At 39.3% G+C, this 23888-nt stretch overlaps 1 protein-coding gene across 1 annotated transcript; it reads right to left on the bottom strand.

Moving 5' to 3' along the window:
• Window positions 1-3014: 3014 nt before the first annotated feature.
• Window positions 3015-3557, bottom strand: LOC308414837 (high mobility group protein B4-like; the record flags this gene model as incomplete). The annotated part of the gene is made up of 1 exon (XM_080910049.1): window positions 3015-3557. One exon carries the CDS (start codon window positions 3555-3557, stop codon window positions 3015-3017), a length of 543 nt encoding a protein of 180 aa, XP_080766175.1.
• Between the last annotated feature and the right edge of the window lie 20331 nt (window positions 3558-23888).

The raw sequence follows: 23888 nt of genomic DNA on the forward strand, positions 1-23888 counted from the left end.
GTGATGATGTCTAATGATGTGTGATGAAGTAGAATGATGTGAGATATTGTGTGATGATGTTAGATGATGTGTGATGATATAAGATGTGGGATGATGTGTGCTGTGTGATGTCTGATGTGTGAGGATATGTATGATGTTTGATGATGTGGGATGTGGGATGATGTGTGATGTATGATATCTGATGATGTGTGATGATGTGTGATGATGTGTGATGATATGTGATGTGTGATGATGTGTGATGATGTGTGATGATGTGTGATGATAGGAGATGATGTGTGATGTGAGATGTGTGATATGTGGTGTGTGTGATGTGTGATGATGTGTGATGACGATGGATTATGTTGGATGATGTGTGATGTGTTATTATGCATGGTAATAGGATGATGTTGGATGATGTGGGATTAAGTGGGATGATGTGTGATGTGAGATGTGTGATATGTGGTGATGTGTGATGTGTGATGATGTGAGATTATGTGTGATGTGTGATGATGTATGATGATGTGTGATGATGTGTTATGATAGGAGATAATGTCGGGTGATGTGGGATCATGTGTGGTATGTTATGATGTCTGATGATGTGTGATTATGTGTGATGATGTGTGATATGTGAGATGGTGTGTGATGAGGTGAGATGGTGTGTGTTGTGGGATGTTTTGGGATGATGTGGAATGATGTGGGATGATCTTGGATGAAATTGGAATATGTGGGATGTGAGATGTGTGGTATGAGGTGATGAGTGATGTGTGATGGTGTGTGATGTGCGAGGATGTGTCATGTGTGATATGTGATGTGTGATGATGTGTGATGATGTGTGATGATGTGGGATGATGTAGAATAATGTGGTATGATGTGTGATGTGAGATGTGTGATAGGTTGTGATATGTGATGTGTGATGTGTGATGATGTGTGATGATGTGCGATGTGTGATGATGTGTGATCATATGGGTAGATGTGGGATGATGTGGGTTGATGTGGTATGATGTGTGACATGATATGTGTGATATGTAATGATGTGTGATGTGTGATGATGTGTGAGGGTGTGTAATAATGTGTGATATATGATGATGTGAGATGACGTTTGATGATGTGTGATGTGGGATGATGTGGGATGATGTAGGATGATGTGGGATGATGTGTGATATGTGATGTATGATGAATTGTGATGTATGTTGATGTGTTATGTATGATGATATGTGATGTGTGATGATGTGTGATGATGCGACGAGTGAAGTATGATGTGTGGTGTGTGATGATGATATGTGACGTGTGACATATGACGTGTGAAGTGTGACCTGTGATGATGTGTGATGTGTTATGTGTGAGGTATGATGATGTATGATGTGTGATATGTGATGTGTGACGTATGATGCATGATGTTAATATATGAGGTATGATGTGCGATGTGTGATATTTGATGTATGATATATGATTATATACAATGCATGATATCTCATAAAGAATACACCATAACCAATGCACAATACATTATATTCAATATATAATATATGATACATGATTGATATGTGATATGATATGTGATAAAAATATGATATAATATGTATTTTATATAATATGTAATGTATAATAAATATGATGTATGTATTGATATATAATATAGCATGTACTTTATAATAGACATTTACATACATAAACATCATATATAATATATAAAATATATATTATAATGTGTTTTTAGAAATATATAATATTTATATATTACATACTGTATAAATATGTTTATATAAAAATATATGTCATAAATATAGATATATATAGATATATAAACATATATTCATATATATAAATGTCTTTATACATAACTATATATGTTAAATAAATCATTTTTCTAAAGTGAAACACGTACAAACAAATGAAAATTGGCACTGGTGAGGCAGAGGCACAGAGGGTCTCTCCTGGTTACTGTTCACTTAACCTACCTGAATCAGCAACACCGAGGCAAGTATGAAGGTCCTTGTGTCTAAGAGATTAGGCATATGGGGGAAGGAGTAGCCACCAGAGATGCTGACCTTTGCCCTCCATGCTCATGTGAACACACATGCATCCGTTCACACAACCACAGGCCTAATAAGGTAAAAGCCATTGTGACAAGCAGTTGACACAGTTTCTACTGTGGCTTAGTCTGGATGGGGGTTCAGGAAGAGGACAACCTACTATCTATACAGCAGACCAAGCTGGCAGGCATGTCCTCAAGTTGACTAGCAGGGTAGATTACTATTGGCTAGAAGCAATACTGCCTATTAATTATTCAGAACTGTGCGGCCAGGTCTACTCACTAGGATAATGTATAAAGCAGGTGCTGTACCCGTTTTTGACAGAAAAGAGAGAACTTAAGTCTGATGGTCTCCGTCTTTCACTGAAGCAGAAAATGAGGGTGTCTCCTGAGAGGTCAAATGGGAAGCAGAAGCAAGCTGGTGTACTAGCTGTACAGCAAGGGAGAGTTGGTATTTCACTAACATGAGAACTTGTTGGGTGGCCTCAACCCCCCACTCCCATGTTTCTCATTCACCACCACTCCGGCTGCTCTGTTTTATGTCATAACCTTCTCTGTCGTCAGGTTCTCACACCAGGCAGAAGTATCTCAAAACTCCTGTCACATGGTCCTGGTGTGTGGCAACCCAAACAACTTGATTCTGAACCCAGAGTTGTAATCACAATCAAAATGTCTGCCTGCCCAGAGAGCACAGTGCCCTCTCAGTCCGGCCACATTCCTGTGAGATGCCAAGCCTCATCAGGAGCTAGGAATTGTATAAGAAACCTCTGAGCTTATCACTACACTTTGGTCCAAAGAGCAGCTCTGTGGCTGGCTCCCCGAGGGCAACCTAGGCCATTTGGGTCCTGTGCCAGTTAGTTCCCTCTTAGAGCTACCTCTCTGAAAGTCAGCCTTCCCAAGGCTAGACCTCAATGAAACGCCTCACTTGCATAACATACCGCTCGAGAGAGAAGTCTATCCACACAGGACACCAGGGCCAGAAAGCCAGTTGAATGAGGCTTTATTATTTTGAACTGGACTTTGTCAGTCCCCGGAAGTTCTTCTTCTTGCCTTGACATTGTTTGAGGTAGGCCTCCCGTTGCTGGAAATACTTTGCCCGCATAAGCGCAGCCGCCTTCTCATATGGTGTTTTGTGGACCTTTTTCATTCGAGACCACATCTTCCCGGCAGCCTTAGCCACCTCCACCACTGACCAGTCTGGGTTTCCTTCTTTTAACCGGCCATAGTTGTCCTTGGCGAAGAGCAGGAAAGAGGATGGGGGTTTCCGGGGTGCATTGGGGTCCCTCTTCCTTCTCTTTCTTCTCTTCCCCCGGAAATTCATCATTTCTTTCTTGTACCGGGCTCTATCAAGCCTAGCTAGGGCTTCATACTTGGCCTTCTCATGCTTCGAGATGGATCTCCATTTTGCTGAACACTGCCTTGAGAAGTCTACGAAGCAAAGGTAAGCGTTTGGCTGTTGTTCCTTGATTTTGTTTCTAAACTGCTGTAAAAAGTGGATGTAGGCAGAAACGTTCACCTTGGGCCATTGAGTCACTTCCTTGCTCATGGTTAGACAACAGTGGATTGATTCCTTTGCTTGATCTTCTTGTACGGGATAGGAGAGGGTTCTGCCTCCTCACTGGAGGAGCAGTCTAGGAAGTGGTATCCTTCGGTGAAATGTTCTCCCTCTGAGGGTGCCTCAGCCAGGGCCCAGCCTTTTCAGTCCTCTTGGCCTTTGTTGGGTCAAAAAAGGCAAACTGTGATGTCATCCCTGAGCTGGCCAATGCCAGCCAAGCCCCAGTCATTTGTGGGTAGGCCCCCTTAGTGGTTAGTTTCTCCAGGGACTTTCTCTTTTTACTCTAAGGAAAGATGAAGGATTATCTCAACCATATTAGAGCTATTCCTGACCCTGGGAATTTTTCCCTTTGGCTTGCTGAAGGGTGTGGGCTTTGCTTAGCCTCTGGGGTCTTTTATTCCTGTCCCCAGGGGTGTCAAAACAAAGGCTGCCTTTTTCCCTGTGATTGTCAGAATTCTGCCTCCTCATCCTCCACTCTCTTGAAATACCAAAAGCCAGGAGTGGGAGGGGAGTCTTGGGAGCTGTCGTGATCACATGGGAAGACGTTCTGTTGGCCTTGAGCCACAAAGGGTTTAGTAGTAAACTCTAAACATAATCAGCGATGGCAGCTGGGACTTGGTTTCTGCCATGACAAAGTTGTCTGATTTAAAACCCAAGCATTTTGGTTTAGAGTCTGAATCCCTCCTTTCTCTGAAGAAATTGGAGAGAAAAGAGGGAAGAGAAACTAAGAGTTTTTTAATTACATTAGAGGTCTGGAAAATGTGAATTATAAGCTCTTCCAATATCCACTCCCATCCTCAAAAGAGTCCCCATGTCTTAGGGTTAATTTACAAAGCCCTACAACAGTTATGCAGATTGGCTATTTTTTGGGGGGGGGTAAATCTTGATGCCCTCCTAGTCATGCAGCTGTAGAGAGTATAGTAAAGGACAACAGACCTGTCTGTGTGTGTTAGTGGCTTTACTGGAAACCCAGTGGGGGACAGTGTTGCTATATGCATAGGGCCAGAAAACTTTTTCTCATTGACATAAGAAGGACTGAGTTCAAAGCTGAGCAGCCACGGACAGGCATGAGCCGTGGGTCTTCGGTGTCAACTGATTGATTGGAGCCACTGTCCTGAGAACTTTTAGGGGAGGCCTAGAGGTGACATTTTTGTTGTAAGATGTTTTCTGGGGTTCAGAGGCAGGGGTCAGAAATTTTACATCCATAAATACATGCATACATGAATGTGGAAATTCCTCCATGGGATACAGCTGTAAGGCATTTTCTCAACTAGTGAAAAAGCGGGGAGGGCCCATTGTGGGTGGTGCCATCCCTGTGCTGGAAGACCTGGGTTATAAAAAATCAGGCTGAACAAGCCAGGGGAAGCAAGACAGTAAATAACTTCCCTCCATGTCCTCTGCATCGGCTCCTGCTTCCTGACCTGCTTGAGTTCTGACTTCCTTTGGTGATGAACAGCATTGTGGAAGTATAAAATAAATAAACCATTTCCTTCCCAATTTGATTCTTGGTCATGATGTTTTGTGCAGGAATAAAAACCCTGACTAAGACATCCACCAATAGTGAAATTTGGGACATGAAGTTTTTATGGGAAAGTCCACAAAGCTAAGCTCTCTAGTCATCATTTCTGTGAAAGAACAAGTTGTTACTTGCCATCCATACAGAATGAAGAAACACATAGAAAGAGCCTTACCTTTTTTCAGTTGTTGAAATCTCACTGCAGCAAATTCCTTCCTGAGGTTCTTTCTGCATGTATGGCCATCTTTAACAAGTCATGAGGAAAAGGATCATTTTCCATTGAAAAACACACTGTGACTTCTTGTTGAAAGTGAAAATATCCTCTTGTGACCTGAGTCTTAGGCAAAAAGCCAGTCTCTGGGTGTCTCAACAGAGCAGATTTAGCCTTGCCATCAGTACCTCCATGGCTGTGGTTCACCATAGTGTTCATCCCCATAAGATGCCCATCACCATCAAAATAACTGGTTGGGAGCAACTAGCTGCAGAAGGTGCTGAGAACCTGAAGCAGTTTTTTTGTTTTGTTTGTTTGTTTTTGTTTTGTTTTGTTTTGTTTTTTTGAGTGACCATATTTGTCTGGAAGAGTCTTACTTAAGATTTTTGATCACTCAGAAAGAACACATTCTAGGATAGATTTAGGTTTCTATGTCTTTTACAGAAGAGTGACTTGCTTCTAGAGTAAGAAAAAAAAAATCAAAAGTGCCTTGAACTAGCTTAGGCCCAAGTATAGATAAACAGAAAGCTTTAGACTCTTGTTCAAGTCAGCTAGACAACTATTCACCTGCCATATACACTCTCAAACAATGCTATGTGAACCACCTACCTAAACTAGAAGCTTGGAGGAGGAAAATTACTAATAGCTAAGCTTGCCTAGCTATAAATAGGACAAAGCTATTTGCCTGTCAAGCCTTAAAATAAAAAGGATGTGGGGACTAAAGAGATAACTCAGCAGTTAAAGCACTGGCTGTTCTTCCAAAGGACCAAGGTTCAATTCCCAGTACCTACATGGTGGCTCACAGCTGTCCGTACTCCATTTCCAGGAGATCCAAAGCCCTCTTCGGGCCTCCTTTAGGACAAGTATGCAAGTGGTACAGACACATATGTAGGCAAAATATACAGACAAACACACACACACACACACACACACACACACACACACATAAGATAAAATTAAATTTAAAATAAAATGCTTGTAGAATGTAAAGATAAACCTGTCAATGTCTTTTATTTTGTGCAGTGTTATTCAGAAAGAAGATAAGCATAAATGTCAAAGGGAAGGATAATAGGTAAAAGAGGGATGGGAAGAAGGGGCTTGTGATGGGACTCTGAGAACTATTATGGCCACTCAGAGTGCCTGCCTTTGGAGACTGATTTCAGCTTTGCAAGGTTGGGAAGTGAACTGCCTCTGAGACTCCAGTGCTCTATTTTATGAAGTGAGGGTCTTGGCTCCTCACATGTAGAATGATGAACGACCTCATTAGTCAGCCAGTGCGTGCTCTGGAAGTGCTTTCCAACACTGTGGTGGATTGTTTGTCACCCACTTTTCCTGCCAGGAGTGAACTTTACTCGAGTCCCATTTCCTCTACAGTTCTGAGTTCAAGTAGGAACAAGATGAGATTACACAAAGGCTGGGAGCACAGGGAGGGCAGCTCATTACTCTCCAAGGCATAGCTATTAGAGAAGGTGAAACACATTGGCAGAAGTGACCGCAGCCTATGCTTGCTCCTCCCAGTCCTCACCTCCCCATCCTGCACTCTAACTCCTGCCCACCACCAAGCAACTCTGAGCTCACCATTAGATATTTCTCTGTAAGCTTACCAGGGCCATGGCCACAGAGAGCCACAACTTCTGAGAACAACTTCACCAGCCCAACCCAACCCCCAATCCTTGGCCTGACTTCAGTCACCAGACCTGCTCCAGAGTTCCTTGGAATGTCTGACTCAACCGCCTTAGCCAGGGCTGGTGGGTGACCTTTTCCTGACCCCTCAGCTCATACCTCCTTTGATTTCCCAGCCCCTCTTCCATCCATAATACCTAATTCTTATACAAAATTCTCCTTCCAAAATATGTAGTGGTTCTGGTTTTATGACTCATAGAATGATGGGTTTCAAATTTCTCCTTTCTGGGCCAGGCATAACAAAGTATGGAATAGACATTCCTGTGGACACACAGTGGTGCAGAGCTTGAAAAAAAAAAAAAAAACTGGTGCTAATAGAAAGCCACGTGACTTTTTATGAGTCCCCTTGAAACTGGCCCTTACCTCCATGACATTCCTGCTTCCTAAGCCTTGTTCACAGTTCGTTCTTTGCACTTAGAGACTTGTTGCTCCTTGTAACCTGCAAGGTGCTCCATAGGCCTACTTTGGAGACCATCCGTATAAGAATGATGTGAAGTGGGTTGTCTCAATTTACCTATGGAGAAACTAAGAAATGTTAAACTCACGTGGCTCCTAAGTGGTAAACTTAAGACTCCAACTAAAGCCTTCCAGAGACATTTTTCTGTTTCACTTGTTAATAATGGGTGATATGTTTATAGCAATTTTCCCCTAAGACAGCTTCTCCCTTGGTGATTTAATTTATACCCTACTATTAGATGTCTCCATTAAAAAAGAAACATTGCAGACATTTGCAGAAGGGCAAAGGAAAAGAAGTAAGCCTCAGACAATTTTATGGGGCCAGAAAAGACTTAAGTAATCATTTAACACACTAGACTCCTTTTAAAAATAAGTCTAGAGTGGGTGAGGTGGCTTTCCCCAAAGGAGCCTTCTGAGCAAGCGTGGCAGCCTGCGTTCAATCCATGGTTCCTTGTAGAAGTGGAAGGAGACAACAAGCTCCACAAACTTGTACTCCAACCTGTACCCTCATTCTGTGACATATGCATATATACACATCAGTAATAATAGTAATAATAATAATAATAGAAAATATACAAGACAGGTGAAAAAGCAATACCCTGAATGAAAATAATAAAATTAGCACATTTTCCTCCATCATCTGCTATGGTCTCAAGGTCTGTGTCCTTCAGAAATCTGTAGACAGAAATCCAATCCCAGTTGTGCTCTATTAAGAGGTGAGATATTCAGGAAATGACTAAGTTAGGAAGCAGAGTCTTCATGAATGACTTCAGTGTCCTTAAACATGTGTCCCAGTGTGAAAATATGTTTTCCTAAAAATGTCTCTTGCCTTCAGAAACCAAACTTTTGCCAGACCGTGCTACCAAGTTACCAATGTGCCTTGAAACTATGTAGTCAATCTGCTGTTCTACTGTGTGCTTGGCCTACATAAGCTGCCTTTCAGGAAACAATGTAGCCAACATTATCATGCCTTCAATTTCCCATGTAATCATCTGTTACAGACTATGATAAATAGTAACTTTAATTTTAAACTGACCCAGAATCATGTATTTCTCATGTGTGTGTGTTGTGGTAATCATTTGCTGAAAGCAGCATATATCTACAAAGTGACTTTAAATAAAATAAATACCTGCCACAGAAGTTGGAAGCAAGAATGTGGGTAGAGGTTGACAACATCTGTTTGTGGGTTTGAACACTATTCTTGGTTAGTTGGGGGTGACTAAAGCAATTCTTGCCTTTTAAAACTTTAAGATTTCAATTTAAAAACTATTCATTATTCTTTTCCCATGTAGTATTTGCTATGCTAAGATCTTTGTTAGGAACAGACAACAGGGCAAACACACACATGACATGTTTTGTGGCCTGAAACCACAAATTACAGGCAGATGAAAGATATGGGGAGAGATCAAAGTAGAACATTTAAATTTAGGTTAACTTTTAGTCCAAACTACTAAAGAAAAAAGACAGTCTTTTAATTCTTGACCATAGTTTCAATGCAGCCCAGGAGCTTTTCTTTGTCCTTCTGCTAGATCAGGCCACATCAGAATCATATACCAAATTCTTACAGCACCATATTAGCTGACAACTTGATCATGGACTCCCTGGACCCTAGAACCGTGAAAAATAGATTTCTATTTTTTTCTAATTTAGCCAGTTGATATTTTGACAGAGACGCAAGTAGACTAATATACTCAATGCTATAGTATCTTTAGGAATCATTAGATTCTGAAGATTTTCATTTGTTATTCATGTCATGCTTCAGAGCATTAAAGGTAGGATTTCAGCATAAGGTAACTCAGTCATTTTTCCTCTGGGACTCCATAAAGCACAGTGTTCTCTGTGTCCTCTTTGTAGTTCTTTTTAGGAAAAAAATAACTTTGACAGTTTTCAAATTTTTAGCAGTGAAACATAAACTTCCATCAAATAAAATCCTTGTCAATGAATAAACAAAGCGACCTAAAATTATAGCCTATATTCAGAACTAGTAATATGGAAAAAAAGAATCCTGAAATAACATCTAATTAAACTCTTGTAGGACATAGCTTACTGCTCTACTAGCTAGTTTTCTAACCTTAAGTAAGATACTTATCTTCCTTGAAGACTACCATATATCAGCCTTAACTTTAATACTTACTGTAATATGATAACAATGGCATTTTTGAAATGTTCTAAAATACAATATACATGTTCTAGTGACATGTTTGTTTATTGTTAACATTGGACCTGGGACAATATCTTGGTTTCATTGCTATGAAGAGATACCATGGCCAAGACAACTCTTATAAAGGATAACATTTCATTGAGGCTGGCTTACAGGTTCAGAGGTTCAGTCCATTATCATCATGGTGAGAAGCATGGCAGCATCCAGGGAGACGTGGTGATTTAGAAGCAGGTGAATGTTCTAGATCTTGATCTAAAGCAGCCAGAAGAAGATGGTCTCTTTGGCACTGGGTGGATTTTAAGCATAGGACCTCAAAGCCCACACCCACAGTGACTCACTTCCTCCAACAAGGCTTCACCTCCTAATGGTGATACTTCTCATGGGCCAAGCCTATTCAAACCACCACAGACAGCCATGGTAGTCTCATTTACAAAATCTCAGAATTAAAGTTGATTGTACTCGTATTTTTTGGAAGAATTAGACCATTCCATGCCAGTGCATACTTTCATTTTGTTATTGGTTGGTGTTTATGAAGAGATTGTCACCAAAGATGAATTTATTTCAAAACTCAAATTACCGTGCTTACACATAAGGGACATAGCTTCCTTTCTTTTACTCTGTAGTCAAGACCACCTACAAAAATGCATTGACGTCACTTCTGTCTCTTCTTGTTTCCTGGTTCTGTGAGAGTCAGGGTGAACATGTACTCCCTATGAAAGCAAAAGTAAAAATAATAATAATCCTCCATGTGATTCAGGCAGCTAGCAGATGCAAAACACTTGTCAAGAATCTTTGTGTTATACAAACACTGCTTTGCTCCTTTCCTGGAAACTACAAACATCAATTCTTAATGATTTTAAGTTAGAAGGGAAGGACAGGTCAATGGAATCTTCTCACTGAACATCACTGAAAGGTCTTGGAAAAATAATGATACTTGACCAAAAAAAACAACCAGCTAGTGAGCGACTCAGCCCCTTACCTAGTCCTACACATGATTATGAAAAAACATGTTGATATATTATTGAGCTGCATAGTTAATGTGCATATTTTTATTTATGTAAGTTATATTTCAGTGAGCAATTATTTAAAGTAAATGATTCCTTGAGACCTATACTGAGAATCCATAAGGTAGAAAGGATCTGGCTTATCTACTGGGCATGCTCGTGAATGATACTAGTCATTCCTCCTGTCCAACCTAGCTATAGACAGGTCATGGCTTAATCTGGAAAGTGTCACTAGTACTTCTTACTTGGCAGTGCTGTTGAAGGACTTTGAGTACAGAATGCACAGTAATTTATTGTATCTAACATTAGTCCAGAAAACAGAAGTCCCCAGGCACTACTTAACACCGTCAAAAACTCTCTACTTACATAGGCAAACAAGAGGCTGGCAATGATACTATAGCAGAATCTTTCTCCATGAAGATAAAATAAGATACATTAGAATTCCTCTATCTAATGTATATTTATTGCCCTTCAACCATATGGATGTGCAAACAAAACCACATATGCATGGGGGAAATGGTGAGAGAAAGTGAGATAAAAATGAAAACAAGTGTGTCTTGCCAGAGGCCAACTCCGACCAACACCCACCACATAGCTTTTTCACTTGAAGAGGCAGAAAATAGCAGAAGGAAAGGTGAAAGAAACAAATTTTAGCCTAAGTGATGGGAGCTTTTAGTTTTAGCCACTGCCTTGGTTTGGCTCCAGACTAAAGTAGTTATCAGATCTAAAATATGCAAGAAGGAAATGAACCTCCCCCATCTGGTAGCCCTATCAACCACCCAGCTTCAGAGGCGGGTCAGTGAGGAAGGGCTTTACTACTCCCAGATTCCTTACCTCTGGTGACATAATAAAATCATGTGGATAGAATTTTCACAACGCTGTCTCATAGGGCTCAATTGACTAGGTTCTGCTTCAGTTAGTAAATGGTGTCACTGTGTCAGAATAGTTTTTAAAAAGCTCCCTTGGTTGAGCTGACTGTAAAACCAGGGCTGAGATATTTTGCATATGCATGCAAAGGCTTAGAGTTCCTTCCTATCCCACAGCAGACAGAACTCAGGTAATCAACTTTGGAAGGGATGAAATCTGCATTCCTTGATATTAACTTGAGAGTCTAGAAGCAATTCTCTGTTGTAATTCTGACAGGAAATAATGTGATCTCCATTAGCATGTGTATGTGTATTTCAGAGATTAAAGAAAGCTCTTCCCAAGCTACAGAGATGGTTTAGTGGGTAAAGCACTTGCTATACAGGTATAAGGACCTGAGCTCAAATTCCCAGGACCATGTTAAGTGGGGTGTGGTAGGCTGCATCTGTAATTCCACTGCTTCTATGATGAGATGGAAGGTGAGGACAAGAGCATCCTTCAAAGTCATGCCAGCGAGCCTGGAGTACAGTAACAAACACATTGGAAACCTGCTTCAAATAAGGTGGAAAACAAAGAGTAATTCTTAAGGTTTTTCTTTGACTTCCATGTACATGTCATGTGTCATATATGCCCACACTACACACACAATATATATATATATATATATATATATATATATATATATATATATATATATATACATACAGATATATTTACATCATACCACACCACAAAAAAAGCTGAGTTGGGGCAATGGCTAGGTGTGTAAAGGCTCTTGCTATATAAAGCCTGATGTCCTGAGTTCAATCTCTGGAATTACGCAAAGGTGGATGGGGAGAATTCTCCAAAGTTGTCCTCTCTCTTCCAAAAACATGCTGTAGCACCTGAGCCCCCACCATCACCACACACAGATCCTGGACATGTACAAATAATAAAATTTAAAATAAATAAATGACAAAAGAAAGCCTTCTCCCTTATATGATGTTATAGAGGAGAGATCTAAGACCAAAAGAAGGCCAACCTAATTTAGTCCAAAGAGGTAGTCACCATGACTGAAACCTAGGTATATTTTAATGGGTGACGTTAGGTTGTAATTGGGCTACCTAGTGCTAAAGGAGACAAGGAATCTCAGGACTTCCCATGAGCTACTCAGCAAAGCACCCGTGTTTTCCGTCTGCAGTGTTCTCATACTTGTTCCTTATCCATCTTCTCGGAGAGTTGTAAGCTCTGTGGGGAGAGGAGTGCTGCATGTCTCATTTGGCAAAGTATCCCCAGCATCTAGCACCATGGCAGATGCAAGTTTTCTCAAATACATTTGGCCCCTTACTCGCTTTTTTGTTTTCTCTAGAATTTCACATGTTTTAGTACAATTTGTTACATGGATACTTTCACAATCTTTTTTTTTTTTAAAGGTTTGTTCTTATTTCTAAGAAACAGTGCCAGAGTACAGATAGCCATGCTTGCCACATTGCCTAACAATCTAAGTTCGTTCCCTAAGACCCACATTGTGGAAGGTGAAAACTGACTCCTGCAAGTAGTCCTTGACTTCTGCATGTGAATTATGGCAATGCTCATGTACGAGCATTCACACAGACACACAGAGATAGACACAGACATACACAAGGCAGGAGAGGGGGAGAGAGGAAAAAAAGCACCTTGACCAAAAGCAACTAGGGAAGGAAAACATCTTTTTTATCTAGCAAGTTATAGTTCATAATTGAGAGTAGCCAACACAGGACCTTGAAACATAAACCATGGATGGAGGATGCTTACTGGATTGTTCACAAGCTCCTGTTCAGCTACCTACCTTTCTTATATAGCCCAGACTCACCTTCCTAGAAATGGTACTGCCTACAGTGGTCTGGGCCATCCTACAGCAATTAGCAAATTTTTTTAAACTGCCCCTCCCAACTTATGTTGAATTTTCAGGTTACAAAGTGTAGACAGTCTTAACAATATTGAGTCTGCGATATGCTACACATAGAAATTATGAAGAAGAAGGCAATTCTTCAACTGAGGTTTCCTCTTCCCAGCTGTGTCAAGTTGAATAGCCATCACACTCATAAATAAATAAATGAGAAAATTGCATTAATAGCTCCAGATTGTAACCCATAGCATTATGAAGCATAGGTTAAATCTTTGGTGTTTTGACATTTTGAGGTTCTGAGTATTGAACCCAGGATCTCAAATATCCTAAGCAAGAGATCTACCCCTGACCTACTCCTCAACCCAGTCTGAAAATTTGAAAATGGCACGTTGCATTGAGTAGACCAGTATGTTCCCAAGGGGTAGATTAAACAGAATTTAATCACACATCCAAACAACACTTGGTTCCACATCCCTATGTTTTGCACCTTAAAAGATAGAAAAGCATATCCAGATAGAAGCTGCTCATCTCTTACCGCCTCCTTCACTGATAGTGTTTTCACAGTGGTATTTTCTGCAAAGAGCAAAATCAATAGTTCAGGGTAACCTTAGTATTAAGAGGATTCCTCTAGACTCTCAAAATTCTTTTAATTGAATCTCCAGAGTCTGTGAAAAGGAAATCTAAGCCAGCATACAGTATGTGTATAAATCCTTACATCTGGCCCTTTCTTAGTTCCGAGCTGCCAGCCTAAGGGTTTAGGGAAGACAGTGGGGAAGAAAGTTCAGCATGAGGCTTTAGAGGCCCTGAACAAGAAGGAGCCCAGAGTTTTCAGAACCAGATAGATATGTGACACATAGCTCTCCTCACTGCAACCCAAGGGAAAACACACTAAGGCATCGATGACTTTTATAGATGTTAATAAATTGATTCTAAAATTTCTAAAGAAATGTACAGGACATTGACTAGACCGATAAGAAAAAAAAAACAGACTAACACGACTCTCTTGAATTTTAAGACCAACAAATTAAAGTTGGAGTAAAACATTATTATCATGGTAAACTTGGAAATAATATACAAATTAACAGAACTAATGCTCATTCTATTGAATATTCACTTTAGAATAATTTTCAGAATTACCTGCTGAAAAATATGTGCCTAATGTACTATCAGTTTATTCCATTTTTTAGAAATGTAGCCTAGAGAACTCTTACATGCTTCTACTAGGAGAAATTTATAACCATATAAATAGGATTGGTTTTGTATTAGGAACAAATTGAGAAATAAGAAAACCAATTCAAATACTTCTTGGTAATAGATGAGACACATAAGTCATAATAATCACATGAAGGAACATTATGCAATGGTTAACTAAGTACTTAAACTCTTGTCTACATATTCCACCTCTGGTCCTATACAATGTCTTCTGAATGCTGTTGACGAGTCACAGGTAGGACCAAGGTGGAAGAGGAAAGGGATCAACAAAACCCCAAATCTTGGACCAACTCAGGAAGCAAATTCTAAGGACAACCTAACAGACAATGGCCTGCACATTTTTATTTCCCTAGGTCATCAGTGTCTCCAGTCTCTGGAGTTTGAATGGATCACTATAAAATGACTCCAAAAGAAGCTTCTACATTCAATTTTGTGTATCAAATGCACCAAGTATAGAGTTAGATTAAATCTCTTCTTAGTTCCCTGAGTCTTTTGATCAAAATAGAAAGAGTTCTTTTCTTTTTTCATTGTGATACATAATAGCATATGTCTTATCCTAGAATTGTCACCAATTTCTCAATAATAATTTTGATTTCCATTCAACCCACATAAAAGCTCACTGTTTCAGCCTTTGTAAGCACTAGTTTGACTGAGGGTAACAAGCTTCCTGAAGGGCTACAATGTGTTCATGTCTTTTAGTTATCGTTGACATCCTTATTCAACAGCACAGTTCCTCTATTTAAAACATTATGAATCTCCTTGATTTTTCCTTGTCTTTTTCTCCCACGAAAGTTGGAGTTCATCATCAAAACCATTTTAGAGACACTTCAGTTTTCAATCGTCCAGTTTTGAGCTATTCTTTTGTTCTCACATACACAGCCTCAAACAAAATGGCTTCCTAGAATACAAAGCACATCAGGAGCCATCTGTAAGTGACATCCCACTGACCTGGAAACCAGCATGTGTCCATCAAGTTGTAGACGGCCACTTTCTTGTTGCATTTTCACACTAGGGAGGAAACAGACAAAACTCTAAATTCTGGTGTTTCCTCTTATAAGGACATTAATCTGGGCTAGTGAAATGGCTCAGCAGGTAAAAGCATTTGCTGCCAGACCCAAAGACCTATGTTTAATCCCCAGAATTCACATGGTGAAAAGACAGAACCAACTTTCCTAAAGTCCACACACACTCCATGATGCACACCAGCCTACATACACATAAACACATGTAAACACAAATAAATGAATAAATAAGTAAATATAATTATTAATGTAGGACAAGCTAGAGAGAGTTCAGCTGTTAAGAACATGTAAATAGCATGAATTCAGCTCCCAGCACCCACATTAGGTAGTTCACAACTACCTGTAACTCCAGCCCCAGGAAATCTGATATCCTCTGCTGGATTCAGCAACCACCTGAACTCACAGGTGCACGCGCGCATGCACACACACACACACACACACACACAGAGAGAGAGAGAGAGAGAAAGAGAGAGAGAGAGAGAGAGAGAGAGAGAGAGAGAGAGAGAGAGAGAGAGAGAGAGAGAGAGAGAGAATTTAAAAATTAATCTTACAAGAAAAAAACAGACACTAATCCCATAGAATCATGGTTCTACCCTTACAATATCATTTGACATTAATTACTTCCTGAAGTGGAAACTTCTAGTTTCTTTGGAAAGTCAGTTATGTCAAATGATGTTTTTGCTGGGGCACACAGGTGAAAGAATGTTTTCCTACAGTGAACATGTAATCTTCTCCCTCTATCTCCTCTTCATGACTCTGCAGAATTATCTTTTCCACAAACTTCTAGAAGAGGAATTCCTAGTAATTCAAGAGTGAATGTGTCTGTGATTTCATTAGAGGTTATGAAACTCCAAGACATACGTGAAGAATATCCAAGTTAGATATCTACCAGCATTCCAATTGAATCTTAGTTTCTGACTCTGTACATACAACATATATAAGCTATACAAAAGTTTTGAAAGGTAGAGCATGGTAATATATATCTATAATGCTTATCACTTGGTAATTGGAAGCAGAATAATTGACATGAGTTGAAGCCAGGCCTCAGCTACATACTGTGTTCAAAGCTAGCCTAAGCTACAAAGCAAGACCCTGACACAAAGAAAGAAAGAAAGAAAGAAAGAAAGAAAGAAAGAAAGAAAGAAAGAAAGAAAGGAAGGAAGGAAGGAAGGAAGGAAGGAAGGAAGGAAGGAAGGAAGGAAGGAAGGAAGGCAGACATGGGCTTGGAGAGATGGCTCAGCCATTAAGAGTACTTGCTACTCTTGCAGAGGTTCTTAGCACCACACTAGGTAAATCACAAGTACCAGAAACTTCAGTAATAGGACTGATGCCTCTTCTGGCCTCTGTAGGCACCTATGTGCACATTGTCCACAAATAAAAAAAGTAGGCCCCCACATGCATGTGTGTGTTCATGCATACATGTACATTCATTTATTATAAATATAAAAATATTTTTTAAAGAATAGCAAAAAAGTTTTGGAGATTTATGACATTGTTTATTATATAATCTAATCTTAATATTTAATCTCTTTAAGTGGCTTCTAGATTTGTAGTACTTTGAAAGGCATTCATTGCTCAAATCACATAAAGGACATCCCCTATGTTTTCTTCTGTTGATTCCTTTTAACTTTTAAAAATTTTTACTGATACAAAGAAGTTTTTGGCGTGTGGGAAGGTTTTACATCATGGATGCCTACTTTTACTTAGGTCTTATATTTTAGTGAAAGATTTGGCAGCCCTGAGCGTCTTCCACTCCTATTCATTACCTACAATTAGCTCTGCCCATTCATTAGTCCAGAATAACTCACATGAATATTCATTTGCCACACACTTATCCCCATTATTTACCTAAGACATCTCGGGTATCTCAGCTCTTCCAGATATAACAGTTATAAATACACACAGGCAAAATGCTCACACACAAAATAATAATGGGTAAACAAATAAGTATATTGTGTTTAGATGGTTATGTGTTTAAAATCTTTTTAAAAGAATTTTGAGATGGAGATACAGCTCAGTAGGTAAATGTGAATGCATGGTCATACATACCTCTAACCCTGCTATTACAAGCAGAGACAGGCAGACACTAGGAGCTCCCCTGACTATGCAGCCTAACCAAAGTGCTATGTGTCAGGTTCTGTAAGAAAAATTGCCTTTAAAAAGAAGAGAATAAAGGAAGCCACCAAATGCCTTTCTCTGCCTCCATATGTATGTACAGGTGTACACATCTGCTCACAAATGTGCACATATACCATATGCATAACCTATACATAACTGCAGAGAAATGCATTCATTTTTAAAAAATAAAATTTATTACTATAAAACTGTTAATGCTTATGCCTGAAACATAAAAAATGTAAATCAAGGAACAAGCCTCCGATTTTTCTGTTTTTACTGGTTTACACTGGTTTGAAAACATGAACTTCTGATTTTTTCCTTAAAGGTTCTGTAGTTCACCAATAAGGTTCTATAGTTCACCTATGTAAGAAAACTAACCTCCCACCACTATAATGGCACAAAGCTCCTTCTCATTTCATAATAATTATTCAAGTATTCTTAAGTGAAAAAAGAAGATCATCCTCAGCTACACAATGAATTTGAGGTCAGTCTAATATTGGAATTTTGTCTCAAAAAAAGTAAATTTCATCCATCTGATGAAGCCTTTGTTATATAAATTTATGAACACTAATGGCCCCTAGGCCTTAAACTATATTTTAATATTATAATTATCGGCCAAGATTCTAAACCCTATTTGAATTCATGGAAATGGGCATCCCACAATAGATATGCACATGTACACACACGCGCACGCACACACACACAAACACACCACAAATCTATATGTAGTTTAACCCTGATTCTCAGATATTTATCCAGGAATAAAAGGCCTGGGAGACACTGGCCAAAATATAGACACAGATTGAACCATTTCAAGGTCTAAAAGGAACTAAATAGAAAATTTTCCTGAGGAGAACAAAAAACTATGCTTGAGTATTATTCGTGTGGGAAGGTAGGGAAGCTAAAAAGAATGAGGCGATCCTAATGGGCCAGGGAGCCACTATCAAACTTTCAAAGCTTTCTTAAGGCAGAACAAAAAAGAAATGGTTCAGTTTAGAAATCTAGCAGAACAAGATGGACACATGCATGAACTTGGAGAGACTGTGTGCGGCAACATGCACAAGGCCTTCACAGGTCCACAGTAGACAGGATCCCAGTGCTGAGAAAGAAGTAGACTCAATAACCGAGAAGAAGATCCCCAACTAAGTAGCTCTCTCTAATGGACTCACAAAGGAAAAATCAGTTCTCTCCAATGAAGTCTCATTGTGTATACAAACCATACTTAAGGGCAGGCCTCATGTCCAACAGTAGATGGACAATAAAGTAAGAGCTCCATGATCCTTTTTATTTTTGAGGATTTTTTTTGTCTCAAATGGCTTTGTTTGGGAATTTAAAAAAGCAAAAACAAAACAAAAAAAAAAAAAAACCTTACTGGCTTATATATTATGGTTTCTGGTTTTGTGGATTGTGTATGCGCGCGCGCGTGTGTGTGTGTATGTGTGTGTGTGTGTGTGTGTGAGAGAGAGAGAGAGAGAGAGAGAGAGAGAAAGAGAGAGACAGAGAGAGAGACAGAAAGACAGAGACAGAGATAGAGAGTTTATCTAGCCGTTGCATTTTTGTTGTTTTGTTTTATTCTACTTTTTTCTATTATTTTTCCTAAAGAGAATGAAAGGACATGGAGTTGGGGAGGATCTAAGAAGAAATGAGGGGCTGGAAACTGATGTGAATATATTACATAAAATTATTTTTAATTTAAACACAAGAGAGATAAAGAAGTGTGACAGTGAATGCCTGTAATCCAGGCACTGGAAAAGAAGAGAACAGAGGACCAAGTTCAAGATCATCTTCAGCTACATAGAGAGCTCAAAGTTAGCCTGGATTCTTTGAAACCCTGTTTACAACAAGAAAAAGAAAATAAATAAAGATGGAGGTGCTATTACTCAGGACAGGACAAACTAGATGGCATATTAACAGATGATAATGAATGCAACTCAGAGTCATTGTTTTACTCTTCTCTATTAAAAATAATATTTGGACTAGAAAGGATAAATAAAATAATATTAAGAATACAAGAAGGTAGCAACTTTGTTAAGTTCTTCATCTTGAACCATGTATATATCTCAAGACCCTATGAAAATTTGAACATGAGGTAAGATTTATTAAGTCTAAGTAAGTAAGAATTATGATGAGAAGGGTGCTAAAGGCATAAACAGGCCAGAGGGTCCTAATTCTTAAGAGGTAAAAGAGAACTCCATCTCTGTAGATTAATGAGCAACTTATAGAACAAGTAACTAGAGTGGGTTATTGAAAGAACTATTTATGAAGACTGAAAGACTGAAGTGGTGTTCATGAGAGTCAAGGATTCACTTGGGATGAGTAACATGTGGCCATTTGATTTTCATTACTGGCAGAGACATCTAAGTGGAATATCTAAGAATGTGGTATCCAGCAAGAAGATGAAAATAGCAAGTCATTAACAAAGCCCGTAAAGATGTCCTTAGGGACAGACTGAATGAGTTAGGTTGATTTTTAGTAATTGAACAAACACCCTTACTTCCTAGAATCTAATTGCTAAATCAAGAATACCTACACAAAAGTCCTAGTGACTTTCTAAAGGCTCTATTCTTGTCTATGACTATTCAATATATTGATCACAGATTTAGAAGAGGTAATTTACATTGAGCTCGTCAAATATGTATGGAATGGGTAAATTAAGTAACACACAAAGGTATCATAATCTATAACCCAAATTACAGGCCCAAAGTTGCTTCAGGTAGATATTCAGTTATTTCATTGCATGATTGCATTCCTCCTACTGGAAGAGTCCATCTTAGTACATGATACCAAGTTCTCAATGAATGGTGCATGAGTGGACAAATAATAGAATGAGTAAATAAATTGAGGATAGACAAAGTCAAAGAGGGCGAGGTTACTAATGGAAACTGACAGTTAACTGCCAAAATATCCCCCCTCCCTTCTTGAACAAAAAAATGGATCTGTGTTAAGGCATGTATATGTTCCACCCTATTTTCAAGCCTCCTTTGTAGATAAAAATGTCCATATGACTGAATTCTCACTCACTAAATGTTGACACACATAATGGATTCTATTTTAAGATCATAAGGCATTGCTGTGGGTCTTATGTATTCTTTTTTTCCCCACTAGTTGGAACTGGTGCAAATTTGCCACTAGCCCAACATCAAGGAATAAGATGAACATATTTTTCTAGGAGAAAGATTAAGTTATACATTTAAGTGGTCTAGAGACCATAACCAAGCTGTTGAGGTTTGGTCTGTTGCTATGTATTAAAATGCTAAATTCTGTACCCCAAAGTATGGTCACTCCAAGATGGGTAGATCCTCGTAAATACCTGCTTTTGTTGTATGAACCTTGCCCCCTGGCCCACAAGTTATCTGTGATTGGTTAATAAAGATGCCCACAGTCTGTAGCTGAGCAGAAGAGAAGTAGACAAGGCTTCTTCTAGAAGGATCCCAGGCTTGGGGGTCTAAGGCAGGAACCACAAAGGAGAAAAAAGAGAAGGAAGAAAGAAAAAGGAAGAAAGCAGCGTAAGGGTAGGTGAATCATGAGTTCATGGACATAAGGGACAGCCAGTTGTAGTGGAAGCAGCCAAGTGATATCTGGGGGTTATTGACAAGGAAGTAGACAAAATAACATATAGGGTTGATATCTACCCAGCTCTAGTACTTCCAGGGTTGTTATAGATACATAGATATAGATAGATATAGATATCAAAGTTTTGTGTATTATTTGAAAACAAAATGATCCAAGGTGGGGTATAAACCCCCAAATGATATTTACCACAACACCAAGCATCTGTGATGACTTGAAAAAGTCTCACCAAAATGCTCTTAAAAATATGACCTACCTTATAGTGAGTTTCTTTATTATACTAATTACTTTTCATTTCAACACGAGGTTTATGCTGGTAAGTTCTTTGTCAACTTGGCAGAAGGTAGGGTCATCTAGTGTCTTAGTTAGGGGTTTATTTCTGTGAAGAGACGCCATGACAAAGGCAACTTTCATAAATGAAAACATTTAATTGGAGTTGGCTTACATTTTCAGAGGTTCAGTCCAATATCATCATGGCAGGAAGTATAGCAGCCTGCAGGCAGACATGGTGCTGGAGAAGGAGCTTAGAGTTCTACACCTTGATCTGAAGGCAGCCAGAAGAAAACTGTCTTCTTCTGGCAACCAGGAGTAGGATCTCTTCATCACTGAAAAGAGTAGTAGGCACCCTCAAAGCCCATTTACATGGTGACACACTTTTCCCAACAGGCCACACCTATTCTAACAAGGCCACACCTCCTAATAGTGCACTGCTCATGAACTTATGTGCAAGTACAAACACAAAAGCCTATGGGGGTAAAACCTATTCAAACTACCACATATAGCAAGAGGGAATTTCAACTGAAAAAAAAAAGTCTCCATCAGATTATAACTTTGGAGCATTTTCTTGCTTAATATTTGACATGGGAAGGGCCAGCCCACTGTTGAGTGGTACTACCTCTGAGCAGGAAGCACTGCATTATTTGAGAAAGCATACTGAGCAGTCCATGGGGAACAAGCCAGGAAACAGCATTCCTTCTTGGTTCCTGCTCTCATTTGAGTTCCTGCCATGACTTCCCTCAAAATTGCATTGTGGTGTGAAAATGTGTGTCAAATCCATTCTTTACCAAGTTGCTTTTGATTGCTATTGTTAAAACACTGCCACAAGTTTTAATGTGAGGTTTTCTAGCCAAAAAAATCAGTGAGCCAGAAACAAATGGCATGGTGTGTCCTGTTATAAGAAAAACTCAATGGCTACACACATATAGAATAGAACAAACTAGTTTAACAACTTCACATGTGGAAATGTCATTGAGTTTTGATTGATTAGATGTAGGCTTAGCTTTTGCTCACCCTAATTTTAATATGGGTTCCTAAATGCTTTAACCACCCTTACGGCTCACCGCTTACCAGAAATAGTGGAAAAGAAAAGTTATTAGGATAGAGAAGAAGTGACCTGGTTTAGAATTTGCACTTTGGAGCAAATCCTATAGCTCTGTTGTCCAGAAATCAACAGTTCAGTTCACAGGATGCAGAAGTAACATCTCCATTCACTCAAAAATACTTCACAAATACAGCAGCTGTCCATTTCAGTGGTATCAAGATAGCAAACACAAATTAGCAATGGTGGCACAACCTAACAGAAACAGCCAGGCCTCTACCAAATCAGCATGAGTCAACAGGAGTGACCAGGACCAACTAGCGGGAACACCAGAAGTTCTCTGCTGCGCCTCTTTCAATGAAGCTAAGATCAATGAATATGCAAGACTAAGAAGTATTGCAAAGCTATCTTTGCAAGCCCCTGTCACTGCCTGTTGAGTTTTATTTATATGCCCCCCCCAAACATCACAGGCTCTCCATGGGTCTTCCTTCACCACATGTCTTGCCTCAGCACACAGTCTGTCTTCACAAAGCTTCATGTGAGTCAGTATCAGCTGACATCACTCTGGCAATCAGAAGAGTCAGCACAAGAGAAGACTTCAGGTGTATTTTACTCTATGGAGTCTGGACAAACAAAGCTCAGTTATGCAATATAAGACAAACATGCTTGTCATTAGCAAAGAACCGTGTGTCTTTCACGTGCTTGCTTTAACAAAACATCCTTTCACCTGTGTCTGCTTCAGTGACATGTTCCTTCACATGTCTGCTTTAGCAAAACATCCTTTCACCTGTGTCTGCTTAAGGAAAACACTCCTTCTCATGATTGCCCAAGCAAAACACCATCTGACACAACTGGCTTTCCAAAGAAACCATACGTTTTCATTTCAACTATAATATGAGTATAATTTAAAAGTGTATAGCTGGTTAGGGGTAGGGGAAGTGACCACAGTTCTAAAAGTGTTCCATACACAGTGAGAGCAGGAATGGTGGGACTGAAGCCTTTCTGTCCTACTCAGATCATGACTGGTGACCTTCATTTCACAATGCAAATTCATGCTTCTTCCATGGGACATGTGGTATGACATATCTTTTAGGAACTTGATTATACCTCAGTAGTCCATAGATTCTAGCAATCTCAGTTCATGTTGGGTTTTTCTTTCAGTTTTTTATTGGAATGGGGCTTGTATATAATTCTGTGTGAATTGCATGTAGGTCAAGCAATCTAGATGCCTCTAACAAAGAATAATCAGAGAAGATAAATCAGGATGTTGAACAAATGTAATATTCTCTCTCAGGAGTATTTGTTGGATTTAGCGGAAAG

Source organism: Micromys minutus, assembly GCF_963924665.1.
Source record: "Micromys minutus genome assembly, chromosome: X".
In the NCBI taxonomy this organism is placed as follows: domain Eukaryota; kingdom Metazoa; phylum Chordata; class Mammalia; order Rodentia; family Muridae; genus Micromys; species Micromys minutus.